This window comes from Pinus tabuliformis, chromosome X (genome assembly GCF_031772625.1).
Source record: "Pinus tabuliformis cultivar Carrire ecotype Pingquan chromosome X, CPIR1, whole genome shotgun sequence".
Taxonomy (NCBI): Eukaryota; Viridiplantae; Streptophyta; class Pinopsida; order Pinales; family Pinaceae; genus Pinus; species Pinus tabuliformis.
This window is the reverse complement of record NC_142308.1, coordinates 959420237-959448144: the sequence shown is the minus strand read 5'-3', so window position 1 is coordinate 959448144 and position 27908 is coordinate 959420237. Positions and strand designations below refer to the sequence as shown.

At 38.7% G+C, this 27908-nt stretch overlaps 1 protein-coding gene across 1 annotated transcript in view; it reads left to right on the top strand.

Annotated features, from left to right (window-relative positions):
- The window catches only part of LOC149142897 (bifunctional aspartokinase/homoserine dehydrogenase 2, chloroplastic-like), a 159145-nt gene that overhangs the window by 36695 nt on the left and 94542 nt on the right, over window positions 1–27908 (top strand). Inside the window, exons 2-3 of the mRNA XM_089451619.1 lie at window positions 8735–8833; window positions 9158–9352. Coding sequence (XP_089307745.1) covers window positions 8735–8833; window positions 9158–9352 — 294 coding nt within the window. The remainder of the gene's footprint in view (window positions 1–8734; window positions 8834–9157; window positions 9353–27908) is intronic.

The following is a 27908-nucleotide window of genomic DNA, read 5'->3' as shown; positions in this document are numbered from 1 at the left end:
AAAATTTAATTAATTGACACTTGAGGGGATCAATAATTCTTTCCACCCTCTAATGTTTTAGCCATGGTGTCTTAAGTATGAGGGACTATTCATTAAAATATTTTTTACATAAGATTTTTACAATTCAACCCTCAAAGGGGGAACAACTGTTTGGTATAGACCCTCAAATTACATACCCAATTCTACGACACAATATGATCTAGTAGACCAAGTGATTTGTAAGAAAATAATTTAGCCAATTAGCTTAAATTATTCCCAAATCGCTTTTACATAAGACTCGACTAGAACACTAGGACTCACCTAATATTTTGACGAAGAATTCCACCCTAGCTTTGGGGTGAGGTTGGAGGGAAAAACTCTGCCGACCATTTGTGTTTAGAAACACAAATGAATCAGTGAGACGAAAAACCTCTTAGGATGAAACTCTCGCCAAAATAATAGACTTACTTAGGTTATTACATACACACACAGTTCTACTAGGATCATTTACATTATAAATTTGCAGAATGAGTTTACAATGACTCAATAAACAACTGATTGATGATCCGATCTTTTGAAGTATTTTGACAATTCTGCTTCCTTGGAACTTTGACAAAAAGTGTGCAACACTTCCCAACACCAAAATGCCCTGCAACCTTGGAGGTGTGAGCCTCTTTGATAAATTGCAGTCACTCACCTTTAGGAACACAAAGCTTGTCCAACCTGTAGAGTAACCCATTCTCAACATGATAGTCAACTTTGATGTCATTTCCTTTTACATGACTCTGGCCCTGTAGTTGTTGAAACCCCTCTTTGATGTCCTCATCTTCTGTGTAGGCCTCTTTGTATGCATCATGGGTGAAAGGCTCCATGTGCATCAAAGTTCCCAAAAGTGTAAGTTTTGATGTGGGTGACCTTGAAAACAGCCTGTTTGTGCTGCCCTTCTTGTACTTGATGACAAAATGAAATAGCTGTAAGAACTTCGTACACTTGTACTGTTTGGTCTGCTATAGCTTACACTGGGCCTACAGATACTATAGCAGCTGGTGATCGGTGTAGATGATGGTCTTCTTTTGCATCAGATAGTGTTTCTACTTTTTGACAACTTGTACCAAGGCATAGAGATCCAATACAAACCTTTACTCTCCGTTATCCTATCATTGTTATTCGACCATCTCATAACATTATCAATAATGTAATGTGTATAATCTATATGAGGTAATGTTGCATTTTTTTCTTCTTAGATCAGAAAAATTCTCGTACATTTATTTTTATGATGCACAATAATTGCATGCCTCATTACTTCTCTACCTTTAGCAAATTGGTATCAGATGGTGTATTGGGCCTTTCTTGGTTGTGAATGACCCAATGGGGGAGTCCTTTTGTTCTTCCTCCTTTCATTCTGCTTCTAGCTTTGATGTGAATTGATGCTTTATTTTTTTTTAAATGCCCCATATATTATTTCAAATATCAAATCACATCACATGAACAACAGGGGTATAGGGAAAATTATACCTAAAAAAAGCCAGAAAGGCAAGAATATGAGCCTGCGTGCATGAAGAGAGGCTTGAGTACTATTATCTAGCTCTTGGGATTTTTTCTTTTTGTAGATTGGTGATTGAAGTTTCTTTTCCATTTTGAAAAGTGTAACTAGTTTCAGTCTTCATAATGACACGTAATTATGATTTTTGTAAATGTTGAAAAGAAGGAAAATAAAACTATTATTATAATGCTTGCTTCATGGGTTTCATGAGCAAGATATTTTATTTTTAGATGGCTCCCATTGTGAGCCTTTAGGATTTGTCAAAAGAGTCAATATCATGAAGAACCCTTCTTGGGCATGTTACAATGTATATGAGTCTATAGGATTGTCAAGTAGCCCTCCAAAGACAAGCACAAAGTTCTTCTTTTCAAGTCAACCTCAAGTTAAAGTGAAGAACTCGTGTCGGCTTCACCTAATGAAGACACACCTATTTAGATGCACATGTCGGCTTATTTATGTAGGACAAACCACTATATATATGTGTGAAGGGTCTTCGCATTACCATAGAAAACAAGTTCGGATCTCTCTGAATTTGGGTGGCCTAGTGTAAAGAGAGGTTCAGATATCTCTGTGATTCGTATAGGAGACTAGTGACATAGTTCTGTGAGGAGACTACAACTCGGTGTTGAAAGGAGACTAGTTTGGTGAAGAGTCAAGGAGTTTGGTTTACCTTTGTAATTCGGATCACAATTACAGTGACAAGCATTTTGGAAAAGGAACTCGGATATGTGATTTTACCTTCGGTGCTACTACAACAAGAGTTTGCACTATACACACAGTAATGAAGTCTCACCACAGTGATACAGTCTCGGTGGAATCTTAGTAAAGGTCTTGGTGCTACCTTAAAGAAAAGATATCGGTGCTATCTCAGGAAAAAGGACTCGGTGGCATCACAGAAGTAAGGTCTCGGTAATATGACAGCGAGGAGGTCTCACAGTGAAGGATATCCTGATGTGAAGACAGTGATAAGATCTCAGTGGTGACAATGTCTTGATGCTAAGAATGTCAAAGTGGAAGAGGAGTCAAGAAGAAGGTTGTTTGTCAAGAGAACTTGTGTCGTGGTCTTGGAGTGGCAAATAGGTTAAGGGTCTTGGTCTTGGTATTTGTCAGTGTTCCACGGGGACGCGTCCCCTAGGGTTGGGGACACGCCCCAGCGCTCCCCCACACTCCGGGGACGGGGAAACTCTGGGCGATACGTTTCCCCCACGCTCTGAGGATGAGGAAACACCTGGCGAAACATTTCCGCCACATCCCCTTTTTAGGGAAACTCGGGGAAACTCTGGGGGTACGTTTTTCTGACAGTGAAACGTGACTCCTTTACAGGCGGGGCGGGGGGATGTCGGGGGTATGTCGGGGGATGCATAAGCGTCCCCCCATTTTTTTTGTCTAATAATTTTTATAAACATAAAAAATTAAAAAAATACAAATTTAATTATATGAAAAAAACAAAAAATAAAAAATGAAACTATATTAAAGCTTAAAACTTGTTAAAACTTAATTTTTTTTCTTCAATAAATAAATAAATTATTTAAATTATATTAAAATTTAAAACTTAAAAAATAAAATAAAAATAATAACAAAAATAAAAACTTAAACTATATTAAAACTTAAGACTTAGTATTTATTAATATTATTTAGTATTTTTTGAGAAATTTAGTAGTATTTCATTGCTCAATGCTTTCTATGTTTACTTTTAGTTTAGTATTCTATGGCTGTTTTAGACTTCAACTTAATGTCGATGTCATTGTGATATGATGAATTTACTTTTTATCATTTTTGAAAATTTGATGTGCATTGTATAATTTCAATTGTCAAATGACGAATTTATTAATTTAATTGAGATGTACCTTGCATCATGCCAAATGATGAATTTAGAAGGAACATTGCATAATGTCAAATAAGGATTCAATTTAGTAATTTACTTTTAGATTTACAATGCAGAAATGTCAAATGATAATAGTCTAATATGTAATGATGATCGTATTTAGTATTTAGATGTACATTTCATAATTATTAAGATTTTCTATTTAGTAATTGACATATTTTGGGATTTTTATTTTTATATATTAATTTTTTTATAACTTATAATTTTATAATTTTTATGACTATGACGTCCCCTTGTTTCCCCGAAAATTCCCTAAAATTTGGGGTTGCTTATATACGTCCCCCTTGTGCATATTCCCGCTCCCGCGTTTCCCCATCCCAGAAACTCGATGGAACATTGGTATTCGTCAATTGGAATCTCTATAAGAAGAATTCTGTGCAGGTTTTCCTCTCAAAGAGTGAGAGGTTTTGACCTTGGCTCATAGCCTACATTCTGTGTCTCTTGTCTATCTTGTTTATGCATTAGTAGCTGTTTGATGAAGAAGAATAGTAATAACCTAAGTAAGAAGAAGATCCTAATCTAAAGAAATGAAAAGCACTCACAAGTAGTTACTAATTAAGGAGAAATCACCTAATTCATGATGCCCTAGATTTTTCAACATGGTATCGGAGCTAAGGTGACAAAGTCAAGAAAAGGGCATCTAATCAAAGAGACACTCAAGGATCGAGTTTCTAGAAAGGCAGCAAAGCAAGTCGAAGGATATCAAAGCAAAAGTTCAAGATCTACGTTGAAGAATCAAACCCTAGATCAAAGAAGAAAGTCTACACCAACAAAAGTTTTGGGATCCTCTCATCATCATCAAAAGACCACTAAGAACCTCTTCAAGTTGAAGAGATCTACAAAGTAAGGTAGCCCAAAGTATAGACATGCAAGAGAAGCACTTCAAGGACGAAGATCACATCATCCTAGAGAAAGTCAAAACCCTAGAAGCATTTATGGGATCTGCACTCATTCAGCGTCGAAGAAGTGAAGTATCCTGAAGGCTAGTTATCCAAAGAAGGTAAAAGGCATTGTCATCATCTTCAAGAGGTTGCAAGGCAGTCTACCCCTCATTGAAGCAAAGACCTCCCCATCCTTAAAGAAGATCATCCGAAGAAGCATCAAGACATCCTCATCGATCACCATCAACAAAGGATCAAGTTAAAGATTTTATCTTCACTTGACAAGTAAGTACCTTTTCTTATATAATCTAATCTAGTAAAATGACTTCATTTTGCAAGGAGATCTATAAGTTGGTTGGGTCATCGAATATCCTTGCATGGAAAAGGAGGATAGACATAGTCCTCGAAGAAAATGAAGTTATTGATCATATTAATGGAAAAGTCTCCAAACCACCTGAAGGACAAGTACTATTTGAATACATGGAAAAGGATCTAAGGGCTCAAGAGATTCTTATGGAGTCCGTCAAATAGCAGGATTGGAGACATCAAAAGAGATATATGATAAGCTGATAAAACTATTCTCTGAAGATGCTATAAAGAAAGGTCATATCACTTAGATATGATTTACACAATTTGAAGGTATCAAAGGAAGAAGGATTATCTTCATAAGATCTAAACTATAAGATTCGCGAAAGATGATTTCAGATAAGGAAATGATCTCTTTTATTCTAAAATCTAAATGCATTATCTGATGAACAAGGTAACAAATGCCTATGAGGATAAGAAAGCTATTCCATTCAAAAACATGTGGTTTCTATGCAAGATAGAAGAAGATAGGTTGAGGGCAAAAAGTGCTCAGACATTTGTCGAAAGGAAAGAAGAACATAGCTAAGATTCAATGCTATGAGCATTATAGGAAAGATTGTCCTAAGCTCAAGAAGGGCAATAACAAGAAAGATAAAGAAGGAAGTCTAAGAAAGAGGAAAAGCATTAGAAGCAAGAGCTCGTGACATCACCTTAGGGAAACATGAAGGACAACTGGAACAAAATCTATGGCAGTCAAATATGAAGGATATAGCTCTTGGGAACCTCATTGGAAACTTAAGGAAAGGAAGAAGTCATCCAGGACAAGGCTCATCATAAATCAAAAGGTAACATCTGCTGGATAAGGATATGCAAGATATTCAAGATTCTCTGATGGAACCTTCATCGAAAGGTTCACCAATCTACAGAGGAAGCAAGTGTTTTATCAGGAACTCCAACTTATAGAATTCATGGGATGATGTTCTGATGACATAAGAGATGAAGCAGATCAAGGGGTTGAAGCTCTTTTCAATCAAGGAAGTTGCTAAAACAAGCCTAGATGACCTAAAGGTAAATGAGGTATGTATGCTCGTATTTAATACTATAAAGTCATGTTGTATGGTTGCAGGTAACATGGATCACTGCTCAATCTTGAGAAGAATGATTAAAGGAAAGGAATCTCCTTCGAAATGATGCAGGAAGGCATGGGTCACACTATATGAAATCAACATAATATGTCCTCATATGAAAATGAGTTGGTTGACAGTAATTAGAGGAACTCTGATTGGAGGTTCCTGGAAATGAAATATGTGAAGAAAGGAAGGAAGAGATCGTGGACTATGCAACCATGGAAAAGACAATCAACATCCGAGGACTAGAAGGTTTGACTAGGAGATCTCCCAAAAAGATATGAAGACTATGATGGAAGTCTGAAAAGGATGGAGACCCTTGACAATGGATATCTTTGGGAGATGTGTCAACATGTATGCAGGATGCTGATGCAAATAGGACGATGTCATGATGAAAGATCATCACAAAGATACTTTTGATTTAAGTGTTCATTTCTTATTTTTGAACAAATATCTGGATGGGCTTATGCAGGATTGCCAAGGGAAGAACTGTGGATGTCTTCCAAGAAGACCATGTAGAAGGATGTAAAATCCTTCCGAAGAAGATAGCATGAAGAAGGTAGCATGACATGAAGCAAGGCCAGATGTAGACTGATGGATCACTTTCTAATGAAAGGAATGATGACATGATTGACTCATGGATGAAAGTGATGGATGGTCTGTGCCCTATGAAGAAGTCCCAAAAGATGAAAACTCCATAACAAAGAAGAAATTCATGGCATCGAAGGAAGGAGTTCTTCAAGCAATTGATTGTCCCATCATCTCCACCTGAGGAGCTGCTCTAGGTCCCTAATTAAGAGGGAGCCTGGAAACAAGTTTTCTTACTTGGAAGAAACTTTGAAACAAAAATTCCTAAGCCAAGAGGAAGCTTAGGTACATTCCTTTCGTAGGAATGAGTACATTCCTTTATTGGAATATATATGTCCTCTCTAATTAAGAGGTAGAGATAGACATTTATTCTGATCTTCACTTGGGAAGACATAATGGAGGATTGGGTAATCATCTAGCATCTGATGCTCTTTGAGGATGAGATAGGGAATCCAAGATAAGAGTAGTCATAGAGAACTGATAATCTTTGAGGACTAGGAATCTAAGATAAGAATAGTCCTGGTGGAACACACCTTGAGAACCCAAATGGGGTATGTTCTAGGAGAGACAATGATTAGTGTGTCTATAAATCATTGGTCTTGCCAGCATTGAGCTCAGATATTGTGGAGAGATAGAGATGTTAGTTAAGGCCTTGCTATGTGACAATGCTGGTTGACATGATGCTATATAGATGGGTTACCAATCTGATTCTTCTTACGAGAAATTCTTCAGATTGAGAATGACTAAGTACCATTATGAATACGTCCCTAGTTAGGAGGGAGTGTTGAAAAGTGTAACTCGGTTTGGTCTTCATAATGACATGTAATTATGATTTTTGTAAATGATGAAAAGAAGAAAAATAAAATTATTATAATGCTTGCTTCATGGATTTCATGAGCAAGATATTTTATTTTTAGATGCCTCCCATTGTGAGCCTTTAGGATTTGTCAAAAGAGTCAATGTCATGAAGAACCTTTCTTGGGCATGTTACAATGTATGAGTCTATAGGATTGTCAAGTAGCCCTCCAAAGACAAGCACAAAGTTCTCTTCTTCAATTCGGCCTGAAGTTAAAGTGAAGAACTCATGTCGACTTCACCTAATCAAGACACACCTATTCGGATGCACATGTCGTCTTAATGTAGGACAAACCACTATATATATGTGTGAAGGGTCTTCGCATTACCACAGAAAACAAGTTCGGATCTCTCTGAATTCGGGTGGCCTAGTGTAGAGAGAGGTTCAGATATCTATGTGATTCGTATAGGAGACTATAATGACACAGTTCGGTCAGGAGACTACAACTCGGTGTTGAAAGGAGACTACAGTTCGGTGAAGAGTCAAGGAGTTCGGTTTACCTTTGTAATTCAGATCACAGTTACACTGACATGCATTTCGGAAAAGGAACTCGAATAGGTGATCTTATCTTCGGTGCTCTACTAAAGCAAGAGTTTGCAGTATACTCACAGTAATGAAGTCTCACCATAGTGATATAGTCTTGGTGGAATCTCGATAAAGGTCTCCATGCTACCTTAAAGCAAAGATATAAGTGCTATCTTAGGAAAAAGGACTTGGTGGCATCACAAAAGTAAGGTCTCGGTAATCTGACAGCGAGGAGGTCTCATAGTAAAGGAGATCTCAATGTGAAAACAATGATAAGATTTCGTTGGTGACAATGTCTTGATGCTAAGAAGGTCGAAGTGGAAGAGGAGTCAAGAAGAAGGTTGACTGTCAAGAGAACTTATGTCTTGGTCTTGGAGTGGAAAATAGGTCAAGGGTCTTGGTCTTGGTATTTGTCAATTGGAATCTCTATAAGAAGAATTTTGTGCTTGTTTTGCCTCTCTAAGAGGGGGAGGTTTTGACACTGGCTCATAGCCTACATTTTGTGTCTCTTGTCTATCTTGTTTATGCATTGGTAGCTGTTTGATGAAGAAGAATAGTAATAACCTAAGTAAGAAGAAGATCCTAATCTAAAGAAATTAAAAGCACTCACAAGTAGTTACTAATTAAGGGGAAATCACCTAATTCATGATGCCCTAGATTTCTCAACATTGCATTCCCACTATGTACTTACATTGGTTGTTCTGAAAACCCATTGATCTACTGTTGTGGTCATTCGTTGGACATTAATAAAATTATCTTATCTTATACTCAACTTTTGTTCCACCCATATGATCTTATTCCAAAAGACAAAAAGCATGCATACATGTATCACTTATAAGATCAGATGGTTAGCCACTGAAGTCCTAACTGCCAAAACTGAACTAAAATCAAGGTACATATCTGCAAAGTGTGTCTAATAAGATGTGGTTGAATATGATGTTACAGTGTCTGAAATTTGAATGTAGGGTATTCATGATAACTTACTCCATATTTGTAATTTTATTATTTGAAAGTTTGCTTAGTTTTTACTAATGTCACTTTCAGGTTGAGGTCGTTTCTGACTGCAGCATTTTGGCAGCTGTTGGACAACGCATGGCAAGTACACCTGGAGTTTGTGCCACTTTATTTAATGCACTAGCAAAGGTATATCTTGAAGTTCATAAAAGAATTAGCTTTATCAGTGTCTTTTATATTCATGTTTTCTTTATCTGTGGACACATCAGAAAGGGCAGCAGAGTGGATTGGGTTCCATATAAAATGAAGCTGAGCAGTTGCGCCATGATGCTTAATTTTAGTTTTAAGCCTTAGATGATAGACAACAAAACTACAGTCATATTTTATTGCATGTTATGCAGTGTTCTTGATTTAACTAGAAGTGCATTTATTTCATGTTGAGTATACAGATACAATTTTTTTTCTTTCATATACATTTCTAGCTCAAATCATTGAACTTGGCATTTTTTACAGGCCAATATAAATGTTCGGGCTATTGCTCAGGGTTGCTCTGAGTACAATATTACAGTGGTTGTGAAACGAGAAGATTCAATAAGGGCCTTGAGAGCTGTACACTCAAGGTTCTATCTTTCGAAGACAACCTTGGCTGTTGGCATAATTGGACCAGGTTTGATTGGAGGAACTCTTCTGGACCAGCTTAGGGATCAGGTACCTTCAGAAGTGTTTCCTTTTGTTGGGGAGAGATGAGAACTGATTGCATACAGGGCATCGTTGGATATTGTAGGATCCTATATACATAGTGCACTTTATTTTCACTCCTAATAGAGCTGTTTATACAGCAAGTCTTTTGTTTATTCCTTTCAACATGACAAAACAAATACAGTTAAAATTCCATACTCAGACTATAACAATCCAACCATGAAAGAACATCACTACTGGTTTAAAATCTAGATTCTCTTTGGCGTCTGTGACAGCTAAATAGCATTGAATCTGTGACTAGCACATTTGTAAGTAGATATCACAAATGTGGTCTGATGTTACAGTTATAGCCATGTTGGCTTGATTTTAATTCTGAGGCTTTTAAAAGAGAAAAGTATTTTTGCTGGGTTTCCTTCGATAAGAGTCTATATGTTAGGCCCTCAAAAGGGGTTTTACATTATGCAATTATGTGATACTGAGCACAGAAATAGGTCATGAACAAATTATGAGACTAAGCATCATTAGTGTGCATGCTTAGTATCTTTCACACTTTTGGTATCCTTGGCGAACCAATATGTGCCTAGCCTGTCAAAAAGTGTGTCGCCTCACATGTATAAGAGGCCTTTTCCACGAAAAGTGGAGTTAGAGTAGACTCCCTCTAATGATAACATGTGTACATATTTGGACACTGAACAAATACTTTTATGTTCACACGTATGAAGTTTGAATGTATGAGGGAGATGTGAATTGACATACACATGCACTCCTTAACCAATGATGTTCTTGCCTTTCCAAACCATGTAACTTTGATAGAGAAATTACGTTCAACATTTGGCACCATTGCAGGGAACATTGCAAATCAATATTCATTTGGGACTACATAAACTGTGCTTCACCCCAAAATATTCATGAAGATCCAACTCTCACATTCTATCCATCTTCTATTTTCTTCCTTGACTCCAGATAGACTCCAGATAATAGAACATTAACAGTTTTTCACTGTATTGGAGTTTTCAGGTCATTGGACTGTCCTGTAATTTCTATCTGGCCGTTGCTGATTCATCCCATGCTACTGTTAAATTTTTCATGTTTATTGTTTTTTTGTTAGTTTAGATTGCATCAGTAAAGTGTAGGCAGAATGGAGCCATATTAGAGCAGAACAAGGAGAAATGGGACAGAAACCTTAGTTCAATGTATATATTAGTTGAATTGCTACACTAAGGGCATACAGGTAGAAGACTACAAGTATTTATGAAGCCCAAGAGACTTTGGGCTCTACACTGATTTAATAATATTGGTGCTGTTACCTCTTGTTTTCGCATCAGGAGTGCCATAGTTTTTTTGCTAGATTTGTTCCAGTGTATTAGCCAATTTTGTGCATGTTTTGAGATGATGTCAGCACTCTGGGTTCTGTGACCAGTTGTGCTATCATGAGGATTGTTTTATGTATCTTAATCAACCAAATGCTGTGACCATTTATCTTATTTATAGTTACTAGACCATGCTTAGTTATCTATGTAAAGTGTTTTTTCATCTAGGTGGTTTCTCTAGACCCTTGTGATTTGTCATGGCCCATCCTTGTAGTCCCCATTTCAAGATATTCCTTGCCCTTATGGCTAGTAGTAACCATGTCTTACAGGTCATTTATGGCTGAGGTGGATATGCAGGGGGTTTTGAGTGGATCTATTAAGACACTTGACTTAGAGAACACCTAGTCTTTTTTCACTTTACCATTATGTAAAAGTTTTGTTAATGTATTCTAAAGGTTATCATACCTAACAAGCACACTTCCTTTAGCCTAAGCATGGACATATGTATGTATTTGTTGCACTTTGGCCTAGGTAATTGTCTACCTAGCTCTTTTGGGTTTTAGACATGTATTTGGCACTTGAGATAAAGTAAGACCACCTCATAAGGGCCTCTACATATTTTTATGCACTTGGAGCATGGAGGGCCATTCTCCCTAATGCCTTGAACCATCTTGGATGATTTTTTATGCACATGGGCTTGCCCCATCATGCCACATCATACTTCATGGAGCAGTCCACACTATGTGTTTGGAGGCACGTGTCACATTTCTCGAGGAGTCGTCTACCTTGGAGATCACATTATTGGACCTTTGGAGATTTTCCTTGGCACATATGGATTGTTTGGACCTTTCTAGACTTGGGGGAGGTGGTTAGCATGGATTTGGGAGATTGTCACATCTTGGAGGATTGACACCAGTGTTGCGGGGGAGCGCCCCCCCCCGATCTCGCTCCCAATCCGCGCTCCAGGTGGGAGCGACTTGAGGGCGGGTCATGAGCGCGCTTCGTAAAAAAAAAACGCTCCATGCCTTTTTGGGAGTGTTTAGCCTTTTTTGCAATTTTTTTTTTTTGCAATAATGTTCCAAATGCAATTTTTTTCAAAGAAACAAATAAGTTTTGAGTGGGGCAACTTAATGATCAAGCCTATGGCCCTAGTATTGATATGCGATTCATGGTAATGTTAAATTCTTAAAGTAAAAGTGACATTCTCCTTAATCTTCATTTTCATCAGAATGTCACTTTTACTTCAATTTTTAACATTACCATGAAATGACTCAGGATGTTTGAGAGTGGTTCCGACCTCATTGGATTTCATATGGAGAAAGTAGAATTTTAGATTTCATTCAAAATCCAGCAGACTTATCAGTTTTTCAGGATTTCAGGATTACAATGTTTCCGTTGAATTTTGTCATGTATTAGGGTATGGAACTCGTATTTAATCAAGAGCACCAATCCCTCTATGTACCTTGATGTTAGTGACATTGGTTGTTGGACTCCTCTATCATGACCCTCCTAAAAATGTATGCATCACTCAAACAAAATCTTGACTTGACATGCTATGCTTTTTCTATCTTATGTTAATGCTTAGAGGGTGATATTAATGAAAAAGATCCCTATACAGATACAGAGGTAATGACAAAGATACCTCTGGATACTAATGCTTAGAGGGTGATATTAATGACAAAGATCCTGATTTTCCAACAACACTAAAAAACTAGACATTTCTCGTGGTGGCAAGAGGCCCAAGCATAAGCAATAGATAATAGATTTACTTGTCTTTTCTAGTTTTTATAACTATTGACTCTTTCATATTTATTATGATATTTTTTTAAACAATATATGACAATTTAAGTTTGAAGTTGGCAATTATAACTCATTAGTAATGAATTATGAATATGATGCTTCATATTAGTTGAAAGTTGTTTCATTTCATTTTATAACAATTATATTATTTGTTTTAATGGTTACACTTAGCTTACAAGTACAACTTTGGTGATCAATGATGATAAATGTTATATATTGAATTTTGAAAGCTTGAAACTTTAAGATTGATGAATCACGAGACTCAATATGTTGTATGTTACTATGTTACTAACTTGTGGACATGGTTGATGAAGATTATAACTTCTAGATGATTGTTATTATATGGTTCAATCTATATTTTTTTATGTTTTTTAATATCTAATTCATAATTCTATACATGTTTTTGTTGACATATATGTATCAAAATATAAAAACATAAAAAATATATATATTATATAAAAAATGCTCCTGGATTTGCTCCCACACCGGGAGCTTTTGAAAATGTCGCTCCCGCACCCATTTTCGCTCCCCGCTCCCGCTCCCCGCTTTCGCTCCCGCTCCCAAGTAACACTGATTGACACAACCATTTGATGCTATTTTGGAATTTGGTCTTCTCTTGGAGTTCCCACATGCCATGTGTGTGGCCTAGATCTCTTTCTTTCTCCCAAATGTTTTCCCATTTCTTGGATCAATCTAGCTTTGAGGAGGTGGTTACCTTGTTCAAGGGAGGAGCACTGGCCCCATTTGACCCAATTCTTCCTATTTTTGTTGGTATGCCCTATCTCATTGGAGATTCTTGTACATGTGGCATAACTACTTTATTGGTTTATGTATTTTTGGCCTTGATCTCATAGTTTGTTGGAGGTTCAGTCATTTTTATCATCTCCTAGGCTAGATCTAGGGAGAAAACATGATTATAATGTGAGGGTTGTTGGGCCTCCTATCTACATAAGAGGCTCCATTAGATTGCTTCTTGTTGATTGGCGTATGTGAGAATACATTGTTGACTACGTATTGAGGTGATTTATGTGTTGGTTCAAGTTCTTCTTCCTTTTCTTCTATTTTTGTGCTTGTAAAGATTGGATGTGGATGTCAAGTCTTCTACGTAGTCAAATTAGCAAATTGATCCATTTGAAGAGTAAACTTTACCACTTGGAAGGAATATTGCATGTGAGGTAAATCCTCCCTTTTTTTATTTTGTTAGTTTAGTGGTTGTTTATTGGTTCCTTGCTTTATGTATCCTCAAGGAATTCTAACAAGGTAGTTGGTTTGAATTACTAGATTAAAGGTGAGCTTGCTAATTGAAGGTGATCCTTGTAGGTCTCCTTCCTTGTAAGGTCTTCGTTTATATTTTTAATTATCCAAGTGCCTTAAAAAGATAACAATTCAATGAATACAATCCACTTGGGGGGAGGGGGGCTCTTTTACAATGAATCCAATACAAAAGACTAGATGAGTTGATCCCAAGACTAGGTCTCATATATTTATAGATATACTAGGTCTCATATATATATATATATATATTAGTAATTATCCAATTGCCTTAAAAAGATAACAAGTCAATGAATACAATCCACTTATATATATATATATATATTAGTAATTATCCAATTGCCTTAAAAAGATAACAAGTCAATGAATACAATCCACTTGGGTGGGGTGGGGGGCTCTTTTACAATGAATCCAATACAAAAGACTAGATGAGATGATCCCAAGACTAGGTCTCATATATATGGGGTGGGGAGCTCTTTTACAATGAATCCAATACAAAAGACTAGATGAGATGATCCCAAGACTAGGCCTCATATATATATGGGGTGTGGGGCTAAGTCTTGGGATCATCTCATCTAGTCTTATATAGGAGACAAAGAGTACAATGAAAGGTTCTAGCCGATCTACTAATATAACACTAGAAATGTAATAATTCAATATCTAGTGCTTAATAAGGGGTTTTATGGTTAATATGCCCTTCCCCTTCATACAATTGTTGTCTTCAACACTTGATTAACTACGCGTGTTTCTATATGAATGAATAGCTCATCTTCCCATGTCGTCTTTTCCACTGATAGGTTCTTCCATTTGATGAAGTACTTGTTGTCATAAAATCTAGTAGGCCTCGGAGAAGGGTACCTTACAAGGCTATCACTAGATCAAGTGACAACAATAGGGTAATGGCTCACCATCACCACAACCAAAACCCCTTGCTCTTTATGGACATTCACTAGTGGGAGGAGTCTCGGTATAAGGTCACCTATAAGAGATATTCTAGGTATAGAGGTACTAGGATTACCAAGAGGCTTTCTAGGGGCTACTAGCTCTCCCATGTCTCAGAAGGTGAGACCATCCTCATTTGGGCTTTGGTTCAACTAACATCTCTCAAAGAGTGCTAACACCGACCTGTGGGCATGTTGGTCCAGGTGCATCTACTGAAGAATCATCAAATGTAGTGCAAAGTGCAACACATCCTAGGTGCAGGAGGTGTCTAGGGGTGGGCGTGATGTGCTGGTACTACTTGGAGACCTAAGGCTCTTTTTGCTTCACCTATGGGTGCCAATATACTTCCCAAATGGCTTGGGTACTTGTGGGTAAGGTGCCCAGGTCATGGGCTGTTGAATCACCGAACAATCACAACATAAAGTGTAGTGAAAGAAATCGATCAGTAGGTACAATAATCATTTTTGCATCTAAGTGAACCAAGCTTGAATGTAAAGGCTATTTAATACTTCAAATAAAGCTTCCCTTGCAAAAATGGGGCCTTGAACTCGCAATGATGTTTCCTTTCTAGGTAGTGTGAAATTTTCATCTATTGTAGAAACTGGAAATTATTCTCCTAACTGTAAATTTAATTATGCAGTTTATTTGTTATGACAAACAATGAATAAAATCATAACTGCAATTTTCACCATAAAAATACTGTGAAAAACAAAATATTGGAAATCGAGAAATTCTAGTACACATACAAGAATTTTGACACTGTTATTTTTGGACAACTGTCCCCAGAAAAACCCAATTTGGGAAAATTGATGCAACAAATGAGGATTTTATTATTATTCTTCAGCAACACATCTGAGTACAATAATTTGAATGCCAAACTAGTAATCCAATCTAAGAGAATCACTAGAAAAATTATTCTGAGGAATTTTCCTCACCCCACAGCTGATTTGAGCTCCCAAAACTGGCCCCTTAGCAATTCGTACTGCCTTCTGCGTCAACCTTCGTTCAGTGCTTGCGCAGGCCTTGTTGCTGCTTCCTCCAGAAACTTTTGAAATCTACAACTCTGCTTCTCTCTGGCTCTGGAACTGATTCACTGGTCCTCTTGATCAAAATCTCGATCACCAGCTACTCAATCAATTGTTCCTCCAGCGAGATCAAATTGCTTCGCTGCTGCTGCTTGCACAATCCTTGCGCAGTCCTTCTGGGCACACTCACACTCCCTCAATTTGACTCTTCCGACACTGAGAACTTCCACCAGAATACTGCTTCACTCCTCTGCCACCTACAATTTGATCTTTGGCTCGAATCGTCCTGCTGAAACACTCTGCTATTGGAAAATTGATTTGCCTAGATCACGGAGTGTCTGCTTTGGTGTATCTTCTGCAAGTGCCCATCGTCCTCCTCTTATAATCTTCTATTGAGACTTCAACGACTAAGATAAAACTTAATCAATGGCTATGATGATCTTGGAGTTGATCTGTGTGAGTTTCTAAATGATTCGCACCTTGACTTAATTAATTCTGATTAATTAACCATATTCCCTAAGTTTAGACTTTTGGAAATATTTAAAAAACTGGTTATTAATCTAATTAAGTCACTTCTAGGTGGAGTTTCCAGAAACGATTTCTGGGTCTTGGAGATCTCATGTATTCTAGCCTCTCCACCAAATTTCGTGGCTAGAACACATCCATTGCTACAAAAACTAACACTCCTTAGCGAGGAATGTGTTTTAGTGCTGCACACCCTTTCACAACAACCTGTCTCTGTATCACCTCTTGTCATGCTGCTGATGTCTGGTCGCTGCTGCCCATCAACCATTGCGCAACTTTGATGCTGCATCGTGCTGCTGTTGACTCTGCTCTACTGTTGCCAACACTGCATTTGCACTGCAACTCCCTCTCATCTATTGCTACTGCAACTGCAACTGCAACTGAGAAGTATACAAAATAATCTGTCCCTGCTATTGAAAATGGTTCTCCACCATGCCCATCTGTTCTCTGAAATAGACGAACTTAGCTCTCCCTAGAGCTTTCGTGAGTATATCTGCAACCTGCTCTTCTGTGGGAACATACTGTAGTTGGACCGCACTATGCTGTACACAATCTCTGATGAAATGACATTGAATATCTATATGTTTTGACTTGCATGAAACACTGGATTGCTAGAGAGCTTGATGCAACTCTGATTATCACAGTAGACACTGCTTGCCTCCATCATCTGCCTGAACAAGCTTACTAGGAGCTTTCGTAGCCATATATCTTCGCACATAGCTGTGCTTGTTGCCATGTACTCTGGTTTTGTAGAGCTCAGTGCTATTGACTTCTTCTTCTTGCTGCACCAGGAAACCATCCCGGATCCAACACTGAAGCAGTACCCAGAGGTACTTTTCCTATCTACTAAACTGTCTGCCCAATCCGCATCTGTGAACCCACATAGTTTGATGTCATCCCCTCGGGTATATATCAACCCATAATTGACTGTGTCGCGCACATACCTCAGAATATGCCTCGCTGCTGCCCAATGTACCCTCTTCGGCTCTACCATAAACTGATTGAGCGTATTGACTGCGAAACAAATATCCAACCTAGTGTTGACCAGAAACATGAGAGACCCAACAAGCGGTCTATATATCAACCCATAATTCACTGTGTCGCGCACATACCTTAGAATATGCCTCGTTGTTGCCCAATGTACCCTCTTCGGCTCTACCATAAACTGATTGAGCGTATTGACTGCGAAGCAAATATCCAACCTAGTGTTGACCAGAAACATGAGAGACCCAACAAGCGGTCTATACAAGGTGGGGTCGACATCATTGTCATTTGATGTATCTATCTTCTTCCAGTGGGTGATCATGGGTGTAGACATGGGTCTACAATCCTGCATTCTGAACCTCTTCAAAAAATTTGTAGCGTATCTTCTTTGTCCAAGGAAGATCTCCCCATCCTTCTGCCACACTTCCAATCCTAGGAAATAGTGCAACAACCCAAAATCCTTCATGTCAAACTCTGTTGCCAGATTCCTCTTGCAGTCCTCTCTGAGCCCTGATAATCCTGTCAAGAAGAGATCATCCACATATAATACTAGGATGAGTGGCTCACCCTCTACCATCAAATAGTAAAGGTTGGGATCTGCGTCACTCTTGACGAATCCCATCTGTTGCAAGTAGATGTCAATCCGACCATACCGTGCCTTGGGAGCCTGTTTGAGTCCATATAGAGCTTTCTTTAGTTTGCACCAGTGTTGTTAAAAGCGCGATTTTATCGCGCTTTTTTCAAAAAATCGCGATTTTTTCACCTTAACGCATAAATCGCGCGTTTTATCCCAAAAAATCGGCGGATTTTTTTATAGCGCTTTTTTCCGAAAAAAGCGCGCTTTTTTCGAAAAAAGCGCGCTTTTTATGGAAAAAAGCGGCGAGGCGCGGGGCAGCGGGTTATAATAACCAAAATGCGATTTTTTTTTATGTCATTTTTGACTTGGGCGCGCGTTGGAGGAGGAGAAGTGTTGGGAGAGAGGAGCTGAAGGGTTTGGAAGCAAATCCAAGTGCTTGTTGGAGAATTTCAAGAGGAGATCACAAATTTCTCCATAAAAACGGTATGTAGATTATTTTTTTTTTTGTTTTCCTTGTTTAAAAACTTTGTTTTTCATTGTTTTTGGTTGGCAAATTTCATATGGGCAGTGGGCACCATTTTCCTTTTGTTTTTAAAGAATTTATTGTATTTTTTCATTGATTTGGGATGGGTAACTTGGTATGAGTATGGGAACCAATTTTATTTTATTTTTCATTTTTTTTAAACATTGTTTATGTTTTTTCATTGTTTTTTGGCATTGCCATTTGGTTAGGTAACTTGGGTTTGGAAATTGGGATTTTGGAAATAATTAACTTGTAATTTTGTAAATGCTAAATTGTAATTTGTATTATGTAATCCTAAATTCCTATTTCCTATGAGTGCGCCTCTCATAAGTCTCGAAGCCCTTTGGCTGTTTTATGTACACCTCTTCCTCTATCACTTCGTTCAAGATTGCTGTCTTGACGTCCATCTGGTGAATCTGCCATCCCATCTGAGCTACTAGGGATATAACTGACTAGATAGAAGTGTATCTAGAAACTAGGGCGAAGGTCTCCTCATAATCTATCCCTTCCTTTTGTGCATACCCCTTTGCCATGAACCTAGCCTTGCACTTTTCCGCACTGCCATTTGTAGCATACTTGATCTTGTAGATCCATCTAGAACCTACCACTGACTTGTCTTCAGGGCTTGGCACCACCTCCCAAACATCATTCGTCATGATAGAGCTATACTCTTCTACCATGGCATCCGCCCACACCTGATGCTGTGCGACCTCCTGAAAGCTGGAAGGTTCTGCAACCTGAGTGACCAATGCTTGGTACTTATCAGGCTGTCTACGTTATCTCTTGTTCATCCTAGGAGTTCCAATAAACTTCTCTGCATCTCTCAATGTCTAACAAATCTCTCTGCTAGCTCGACTACTAGTGGTGGGAAGTTCAACCAACTCCTCCTCATCTTGCCTCTACTGCTCCATCTGTTGTGAACTCCTCGGATCTCCTGCACCCGAGGAAATACTGATTCTAGTCACTGTACTCGATCCTTGTGACTATTCCACTGCCAGTCCCACTGGCTGCCCCTGCTAATGGAGCAAAGGAGCTTTTGCTGATTGATTCTGATCACCTGCAGACATCTCACGAGATCACCTAAAAGCTCAGTCGTCCATGAACTTTACGTCTCATCTAACCACAATCTTCCTACTGCTAGGAATGTAGATCTTGTATGCCTTTGAGGTTTCACTATACCAAATGAGAAACCCCTTCTCTGTAGTTTGATCCAATTTGGTATGCTTTTCATGTGGCACGTGGCAATAAGCAACACTGCAAAAGCCCCTGAAGTGACTAACTTTTGGCTTCTTCCCTGCGAAGACCCCTTTTGGCGTTTTCTTCCCCAATGCTCTATCAGGAGTCATGTTTTGAATATACACTATTGTGTTACATGCCTCTGCCCATAAAAACATGGGCAAATCCTGGTCATACAACATAGCTTTTGCAGCCCTAACTCTGGTTTCGTTTTTCCGCTCCGCTACCCCATTCTGCTGTGGATTATATGGAGCTGTCCATTCTCTTCTGATGCCTTCCTTCGCGCAAAAAACTGTGAAGTTTTTATTAATATATTATCCACCATTATTTGAGCGAAGCACCTTGATATTCTTCCATATCGCATTCTCCATGAGAGCCTTAAACTCTTTGAAACGATCGAAGACTTCATCTTTGGTCTTCAAGAAGTAGATCCAAGTTTTCTTGGAATGATCATCAATAAATATGATGAAGTATTCGACATCACTGAGTGCTCTAGTGGACATCGAGCCACAAATATTTGAATGCATAAGTCCTAATACGCTATCTGCTCTGTTGTCACTTCGTGGGAATGTTGCCTTAACATACTTCCCAAGTACGCATCCTCTGAACACATCATCGTGTTCTCTGCGAAGATTTGGAATCCCTGTTATTGTCTCCCTAAGCATCTGGAGTGCTCCATGGTGTAGATGTCCCATTATTCTATGCCATAACTCATTTAGTTGCTTCCCATAGCCACTGTCACTGCCTATAAGTGCCATTGGAGAGTCAAGTTGCAACCTCTAGAATCTTTTGCTTCGAACTCCAATCTGTCTTACCCTCTTCCAGCTTGAGTGTTTGACAAACACTTTCTTCCCTACGAAGTGGATATCATATCCTTTATCCTGTAATTGGGATATTGAAATTAGGTTCATACCCAATCCTGGCACATGCAATACATCTGTAGTGCTGGTGCTTCCTCTTGACTCCCTCTGAAAATCGATGGTAGCTCTCCCTACTGGAGTACACTTTGTTCTATTTCCCATCGTAATCTGGAAGTCCATTTGCTCCTCCTTGTAGCTAGAGAAATATTCTCTAACCCCTGTCATATGAGCTGATGCTCCACTATCTATATACCAGACACCCTCTGAAGCATATCATGATAAGCAAGCAAATTCGTCCTCCAACCTGGAAGACAAATCTGAAGTCTTCTGAATGTCAATTTTGTCCATGGTTATAATGAAGGATTTACAGTGTGCTATTCCTCTTTCCCACCCGATGCTGATTCTGCAACTCTAAACTACTGCAAAACCCTCTGCATCCAACCAGAAATATGCTCAGCTAAAAACCTGAGTTGTTGCTGCTCCTTGCTGGAATCATCGCCCTGGACAAATCGAATTTTTCTGCCAATCCTGCACTGAAAAATCGAACTCCTGCCCTAGCAATTCGAACTATCTTGCCTGGGCTTTGTGCAGTCTCTTCGGGAATTTCGATCTCTTGCACCCTCTGAACAACAAAATTCCTTTCAACGCTTTTGAGCTTCCTAGCTGATCACTTATGCTTTGATACCATGTGAAATTTTCATCTATTGTAGTAACTGGAAATTTTTCTCCTAACTGTAAATTTAATTATGTAGTTTATTTGCTACGACAAACAATGAATAAAATCACAACTGCAATTTTCACCATAAAAATATTTCAGAAAACAAATACTGGAAATTGAGAAATTATAGTACACATACAAGAGTTTTGACACCGTTATTTTTGGACAATTATCCCCGGAAAAACCCATTTTGGGAAAACTGGTGCAACAGATGAGGGTTTTATTATTATTCTTCAGCAGCAAATCTGAGTACAATAATTTGAATGCCAAATTGGCAAACCAATTTGAGAGAATCACTGGAAAAATTATTCTGGGGAATTTTCCTCATCCCATAGCTGATTTCAGCGCCCGAAACTAACCCCTTAGCAATTCGTATTGCTTTCTACGTCAACCTCTGCGTAGTGCTTACTTAGGGCTTGCTGCTGCTACCTCTAGAAACTTCTGAAATCTACAACTATGCTTCGCTTTGGCTCTTAAACTGATTCATTGGTCCTAATCAGAATCCCGATCACCAACTACTGAATCCACTGCTCCTCCAGCTAGATCAAACTGCTTTGCTGTTGCTGCCTATGCATTCCTTGTGCTGTCCTTCTGGGAAAACTCGCACTCCCTCAATCTGACTCTTCCGACATTGAGAACTTCCACCAGAATATTGCTTCACTCCTTTGCCACTTGCAACTCGATCTCTGGCTTGAATCCTCCTGCGGAAACACTCTGCTACTAGAAAGTTGATTTGCCTAGATCACTGTGTCTGCTCTGGTGTATCTTCTCCAAGTGCCCATCGTCCTCCTCTTATAATCCTCTGTTGAGGCTTCAACGACCAATATTAAAACCTAATCAATGGCTAGGATCATCTTGGAGTTGATCCGTGTGAGTTTCTAGATGATTCACACCTTGACTTAATTAATTATGATTAATTAACCATATTCCCTAAGTTTAGACTTAGGAGATATTTAAAAAACTGGTTAATAATCTAATAAGATCATTTCTAGGTTGAGTTTTTAGAAACAATTTCCGGGTTTTGGAGATCTCATGTATTCTAGCCTCTCCACCAAATTTCGTGGCTAGAACACATCCGATGCTACGAAAACTAACAGGTAGGAGTACTTAAAGGACGACTCTACTAGATGTTTCCAACACCTAAGGGGAATTAACATTTCCTTAGTCCACCCTTCAATTGATAGGTGTTAGTGAATAATGATGGTACGCAGGGGAGAAGACCTCATGTCCAAGTGCTATGGTCAGAGGGACCAACATGATAGGATCCACATCCCGAGTGTATAGATGTGAGGAGGGAGCAATCGTGGTTGGGACATGCAAGGGTTCCTTTTTATGATGTGTCATGTAAAGGAGCAACATGTGCTCAGGAACTGGGTGATGGCCATGATGAGCAAAGTAGAGCTCATGCTTGGCTTTTGATCACACGCTAATTTGTATGCCTCTACCATATTTTGCATTTTGATATTCTTTTATTTTAACTTTCCTTTTCTTTTAGTTGCATCAACCTCCTAGGGCAAAGGTCTAGGCCCTATGGATGTATGGGTGCCAAATCCTAGAGAACCAATGGTTAGTTGAACCCAAAGAATGGAGGTGCAATATAGGTTTGTAATGTAAGATGGAAAGTGGTAAGTATGGAGTAGGGATAGATGGAACACACTATCTCAATTAAGGCTTCCCAAGTAGTGTGCCTCCTATACCCATTGGGTCATCAAGGGAGGTTCCATTGGACCAGGATCAAAGAATAGCCACCAATTTAAGGTGAGAGAACAAGATCACGATCAAAACCCCTCTTTCTTCCAGGTCACCCCATTATCCATATCAAAAACCCAAATACAAACAAGCATAACCACCCGATTGTAAAATGAGTAAAGTACCTTTTGATCAGAAGCCCACCTTCATCTATGTGCTCTTGCCAGATGGGTGAGAAGGTATATGATTGATGCAGGTGACAGAGATAAAATGGCACGTCATCTGCTAGTGGTGATTGTTAGGGGCTGCATGGTTGGCCGACTGGATGTGTAAAATGGAGGAAATTTTTTCGCCTATGGGATCATCCACTTTGGTGGGTAACAATACTCATTAATTGCTTGATTTTGTAGCTGCTTAATCCTTGTTTAAAGGATTCTTTCTAGTTCTAGTATGATTTTAATCTTTGGTAAAATAGGTTGCATTGGGATCTTGTCACCGATTACATTCTTTAAGCAAGAAACATGGAAGACTAGATGTACACATGAAGATGGAGACAACTCTAATTTGTAAGCCATGCTACCAATCTTCTACAACACCTTATACCATTGTAGTTGGGTGCTAATCTATTGTAATTTTTATGTTGAAGGACATTTGCTTATATGGTTGCAATGATTTTTTTTATAGTGAAAATTGGAAGATGGTTCTTTTATAACTAATTTTAGGATTTGTCACAAACCCTATCTTACATAGACTATATTTATGAAGTTATAATGAATTAAATTATGAAATTTTGACCCCCTGTACTATGGTATTTCTCGTCAGCCTTTCACAAAATTTCACAGCCTGAAAATTCCCACAAAAGAAGTTATAGCAAAAATAAATAGATGGCATGTAACGACCTATTTATAAAAATAATATTAAATAAATTATATTAATCAAATTAATAAAATAATAAAAATATAACTAATGATAAAGTATTTTAATGTAAGTTTAACCTTTATATAAAATCAGAAAAAGGAATGTTAATTAAAAATCAATATATTTTTAAAAAGAAATATACATGACACGACATGGGAAGGGTGTTGTGAGGAAATGAAGCGGTGGGTGCTGGAGGAAGGATGACCACCGCCAAGAATCAGTTTATAAACCAGAAGGAAGAATTTAACGGGGGAGAAAGAAACGAACGGAAGAACTGAAGGAGGAAAAGGATCATAAACTGAAATTATCGACAGGAAGGAAGAGCACGGATTGTTCTGAGGTTCTGGGCACGGGGAACAGTCTGCCTCAACTGAGAAGCTTACTGGACTGAGCAACGAGGTTTTGCTCAGTTTGGCTGGGTGGTTTTGGTCTTTTGGTAACGCAGCAGGAGCAGGAGCAAGAGTCACGACACAGCAGACAGGTTGGTACTCAATAGATGAATAGATAATTTGTATTAAAATTTTGTATTTGTGAGTAGACTATTGTTAAACTCTGTTAAATATCGAATTGAAAAGCTTCACAGTTTACTGAACATGAATTTGTTAGACCTTGTTAAACTCTGAATTTACAGTTCTTACATGGTAGTCTTGTTTGAGATTGATTTCAGGATTAGTTAGATACTTTAACTTCCATAAGTTGTATCGCCAAAAGGATAGTGAACTAGAACTTCAAATTTTGATGTGTACTTTTATATTTCTCCTTGTTCTTCCCAAAATTTCGTTGTCAGAAGCTTCCTAGAAAAAAGTTATAGCGAAAATGACATAATGTTTTGATTGAAGGAGCAAAAACCTAGGATCACAGGCTCTAATACCAAATGTAATGATCCAAGTGCCTTAACCTACTCATATAACACTAGATGTAGTAACTCAATATGTAGGGCTTATTAAGGAGTGTTTTATGCTTAACACCATTTTCATTTAAACTAGAGAGTAGTCTATTGAGTCTTTCATAACCTTGCCTCCTTTCTCTAATCCATTAAGAAAATAAGCCTTTTAGAAGAAGTCCTTCTTGACCCCATTAGCCCTAGGATTTAAGCACATGTCTTTTCCCATCAACCAACAAACATTTAAAAAAATCCAAAATGTTTTCTTGATTTTTGTTTATTTGAAATCTAAAGGAAATTCATTGTATATCATTAGAGTAGATATCATTCTAAATCTATTTCTTTGATTCCAAATATAATAATTTCCTAGACTTTTTCAATTAAGGTTTTGTTTTAAAAGTTCTCATGTTGGAAATGTTAGTTTTTGTAGCATCGCATGTGTTCTAGTCACAAAACTTGGTGGAGAGGCTAGAATACATGAGATCTCCATAACCCAGAAGTCATTTCTGGAAATTCCACCGATAGATGACTTAATTAGATTATTAATATATTTTTTAATGTTTCCCAAGTCTAAACTTAAGAAAATTGGTGAATTAATCATAATTAATTAAGTCAAGGTGAGAATAATCTAGAAACTCACAAGGATTGACTTCGATATGATCCTAGCCCTTGATTAAGTTTTAATCTTTGTCGTTGGAGCCCCAATAGAGGATTATAAAAAGAAGTCGATGGGCACTTGGAGAATACAGTGAAAACACTTGTGGAGTTCGATTTCCTTGGCAGATCAATTTCCAGAGAGCAACATTAGTTGCTGGAGAGCCAAAGATCGAAGCAGAGACAATGAGGGGCAGGGACAGTGATCTAGATGAAGTTTTCCAGATCTTGAGAGGAAACAACAAGTGACAGAAGTGATCCACGCAGAATGTGTGCAAGCACTGCGCAATAGTTGAAGCAGTGCTGTTCGATTTAGATGGGAGGAAGTCAATTAAGCTTCTAGAGGTCGGGAAAATCTTCCAGACGGTCGGAGAGTCACTTTCAACGGTAGAGGCAGGCAAGATGGCTTGCTTGGAGGCTGATCTAAGCCGCAGGTGTGAGAGGCAATGCAAGGACTGCACAAAGGGCCTACGTTAGGGTTTGGACGACTAGTTTTTAGGAGGAGCGAGTGTCGAGATTGCTTTTGGAGTGAGAGAATTTCTTCTCTATAATTATTTTTGTCAGATACTTGCTGTTTGGATTGCTAGTTGGGCATCCATAGATTGTACTCAGGTTTTACTGCTGCATAATAATAAAACCCTCAAGTGTTGCACCGGTTTTACCACGTTGGGTTTTCCCGTGGACAATTGTCCAAAAATAACGACATCATATTTTTATGTGTGTGCTAGATTTTCTCAATTTCCAGCGCTATTTTCTTCCACAATTTATTTGTGAAAATCACAATCAGAATTATTTGATATTTGTGGTAGTAGACATCAGATAAATTGTTAAATAAATTAACAATTAGAAAAATAATTTCCAGTTGTTGTGATAGATGAAATTTTCATATGGTATCCAAGCGTGAGTGATCAACTGGGAAGCTAAGAAGTGGAGGAGAGAATTTCGCTATTTAGAGGGAGCAGTAGGCTGAAATTCTCAGACGCTGTGTAGTACCCAAATTGGAAGTTCGAATTGCCGGGGCAGGACTTCGATTTTCAGTTGCAAGTTGGCACAAAAGTCAACTTGCCCAGGATAGTGATTCTAGCAGTCAGAGGGAGCAACAACAACTCAGATTTTTGTTGAGCAGATTTCTAGTTGGACGCAAAGGGATTTGTAGCAACAGAATAAACATCGAGTGGAAGAGGAATTGCACACATAGAGGGAGATTTCTCTTAGAGGGTTTCTAGCCAAGAAATCTGATTTCCCAGTTGTAGGTGGCAGTAGCAGCTAGTAGAACTGCACACTCTAGGAGGGAGTGCAAGTAGCAGAGCAACAACCGAGCAGAGGAAGAGGGAGTTTCCAGTCCAGGTTTAGAGCTGGCCACAACTAGGCTTGGAGATTAGGATAGGTTGGAGGGAGCCTCAAACTATGTCATCTGGAAGGCTATGATGTCCTTCCTTCTAGATGAATATGGCCTGAAAGCCTATGTGGACAATGTTGTAGCAATACCCCAAGATGTAGATCAGCTGAAGGAGTATAGAAAGGAAATGGCGAAGGCAAAGTGGATGATCTTGGATGGAGTCTGAGATCATATAGTCTCGCATATTTTTGGCAAGAATACTGCCAGGGAAATGTGGGTAGCTCTCTCCACACTATATGAGAGTTCTTTCGAGCAGCGAAAGATGTTTCTCTAGGAGAAGCTAAGAACCATCATGATGCAGAAGGGTGAAGGCATAGATCCCTTCCTCACTCGAATTCAGGAGGTCTGAGATCAACTGTTAGTCATTGGGGAGATACCCCAACCCGCAGAGCTTGTACGATTGGCACTAAACAATGTCTCAGAGGACTGGAGAGTGTTCGTCCAAAGCATATTGGGCAGAGACACTTTACCTAGTTAGGACAAGATATGGGCCGATCTACAACAGGAGGAGTTGAATCGAGCTCTAGTAAAGAGCACCATCAACAGTAGCAGCGACAAGGCTGTGAAGAGTCAGAAGGAAGAGGAAAATGTGGCCCTAGCATCTAAGGGTCTCAGCTAGGGACAGGGGGAACATAAGAAGAAGAAGAAGGATCTGTAAAAGGTCAAGTGTTTCAGGTGTGGTGAGTTCGGTCACTACAACACGCAGTGTCCTCTCAGGAAGAAGGACAAGCAGGAGAAGTAGGAGCAGCAGGCAGCATTCGCAGAAATAGACAAGCTTTCCTCTAGGCTAGAGGAAGAGTTTGTTATGTTCGCAGATATACCTCCAAGAGTGTGGTGGTAGCCCTAGAGAGCTACAAGTTTGGGCAGGGTGCATTGAGGTGTCCTCCTCATGGATCATTACCTGGATATGGGGGCCCACTGTATTCAGTAGCAAGATGGACCAGTGTTAGAGATGCAGTCAGATTCCAGGATGACAGTGCAGAGGCTAGTAGCAGTCAGGACTCAGGAGATAGATGCATCATACTGAACACAATTGATTCAGTATTTAGGATGCTTCTCAGTTGTAGTGGTTGCAGTTGCAGCAACAAATGAGAGGGAGTTGCAGTGCAGATGCTAAGTTGGCAACAATATAGCAGTGTCAGTAGTAGCACAAATGCAACATCAAAGTTGCGCAATGGTTGATGGACAGTGACTGAGAAAACAACGCAGTGTCTAAGGGAACAACACAATGATTGAGTAAACAACGCAGT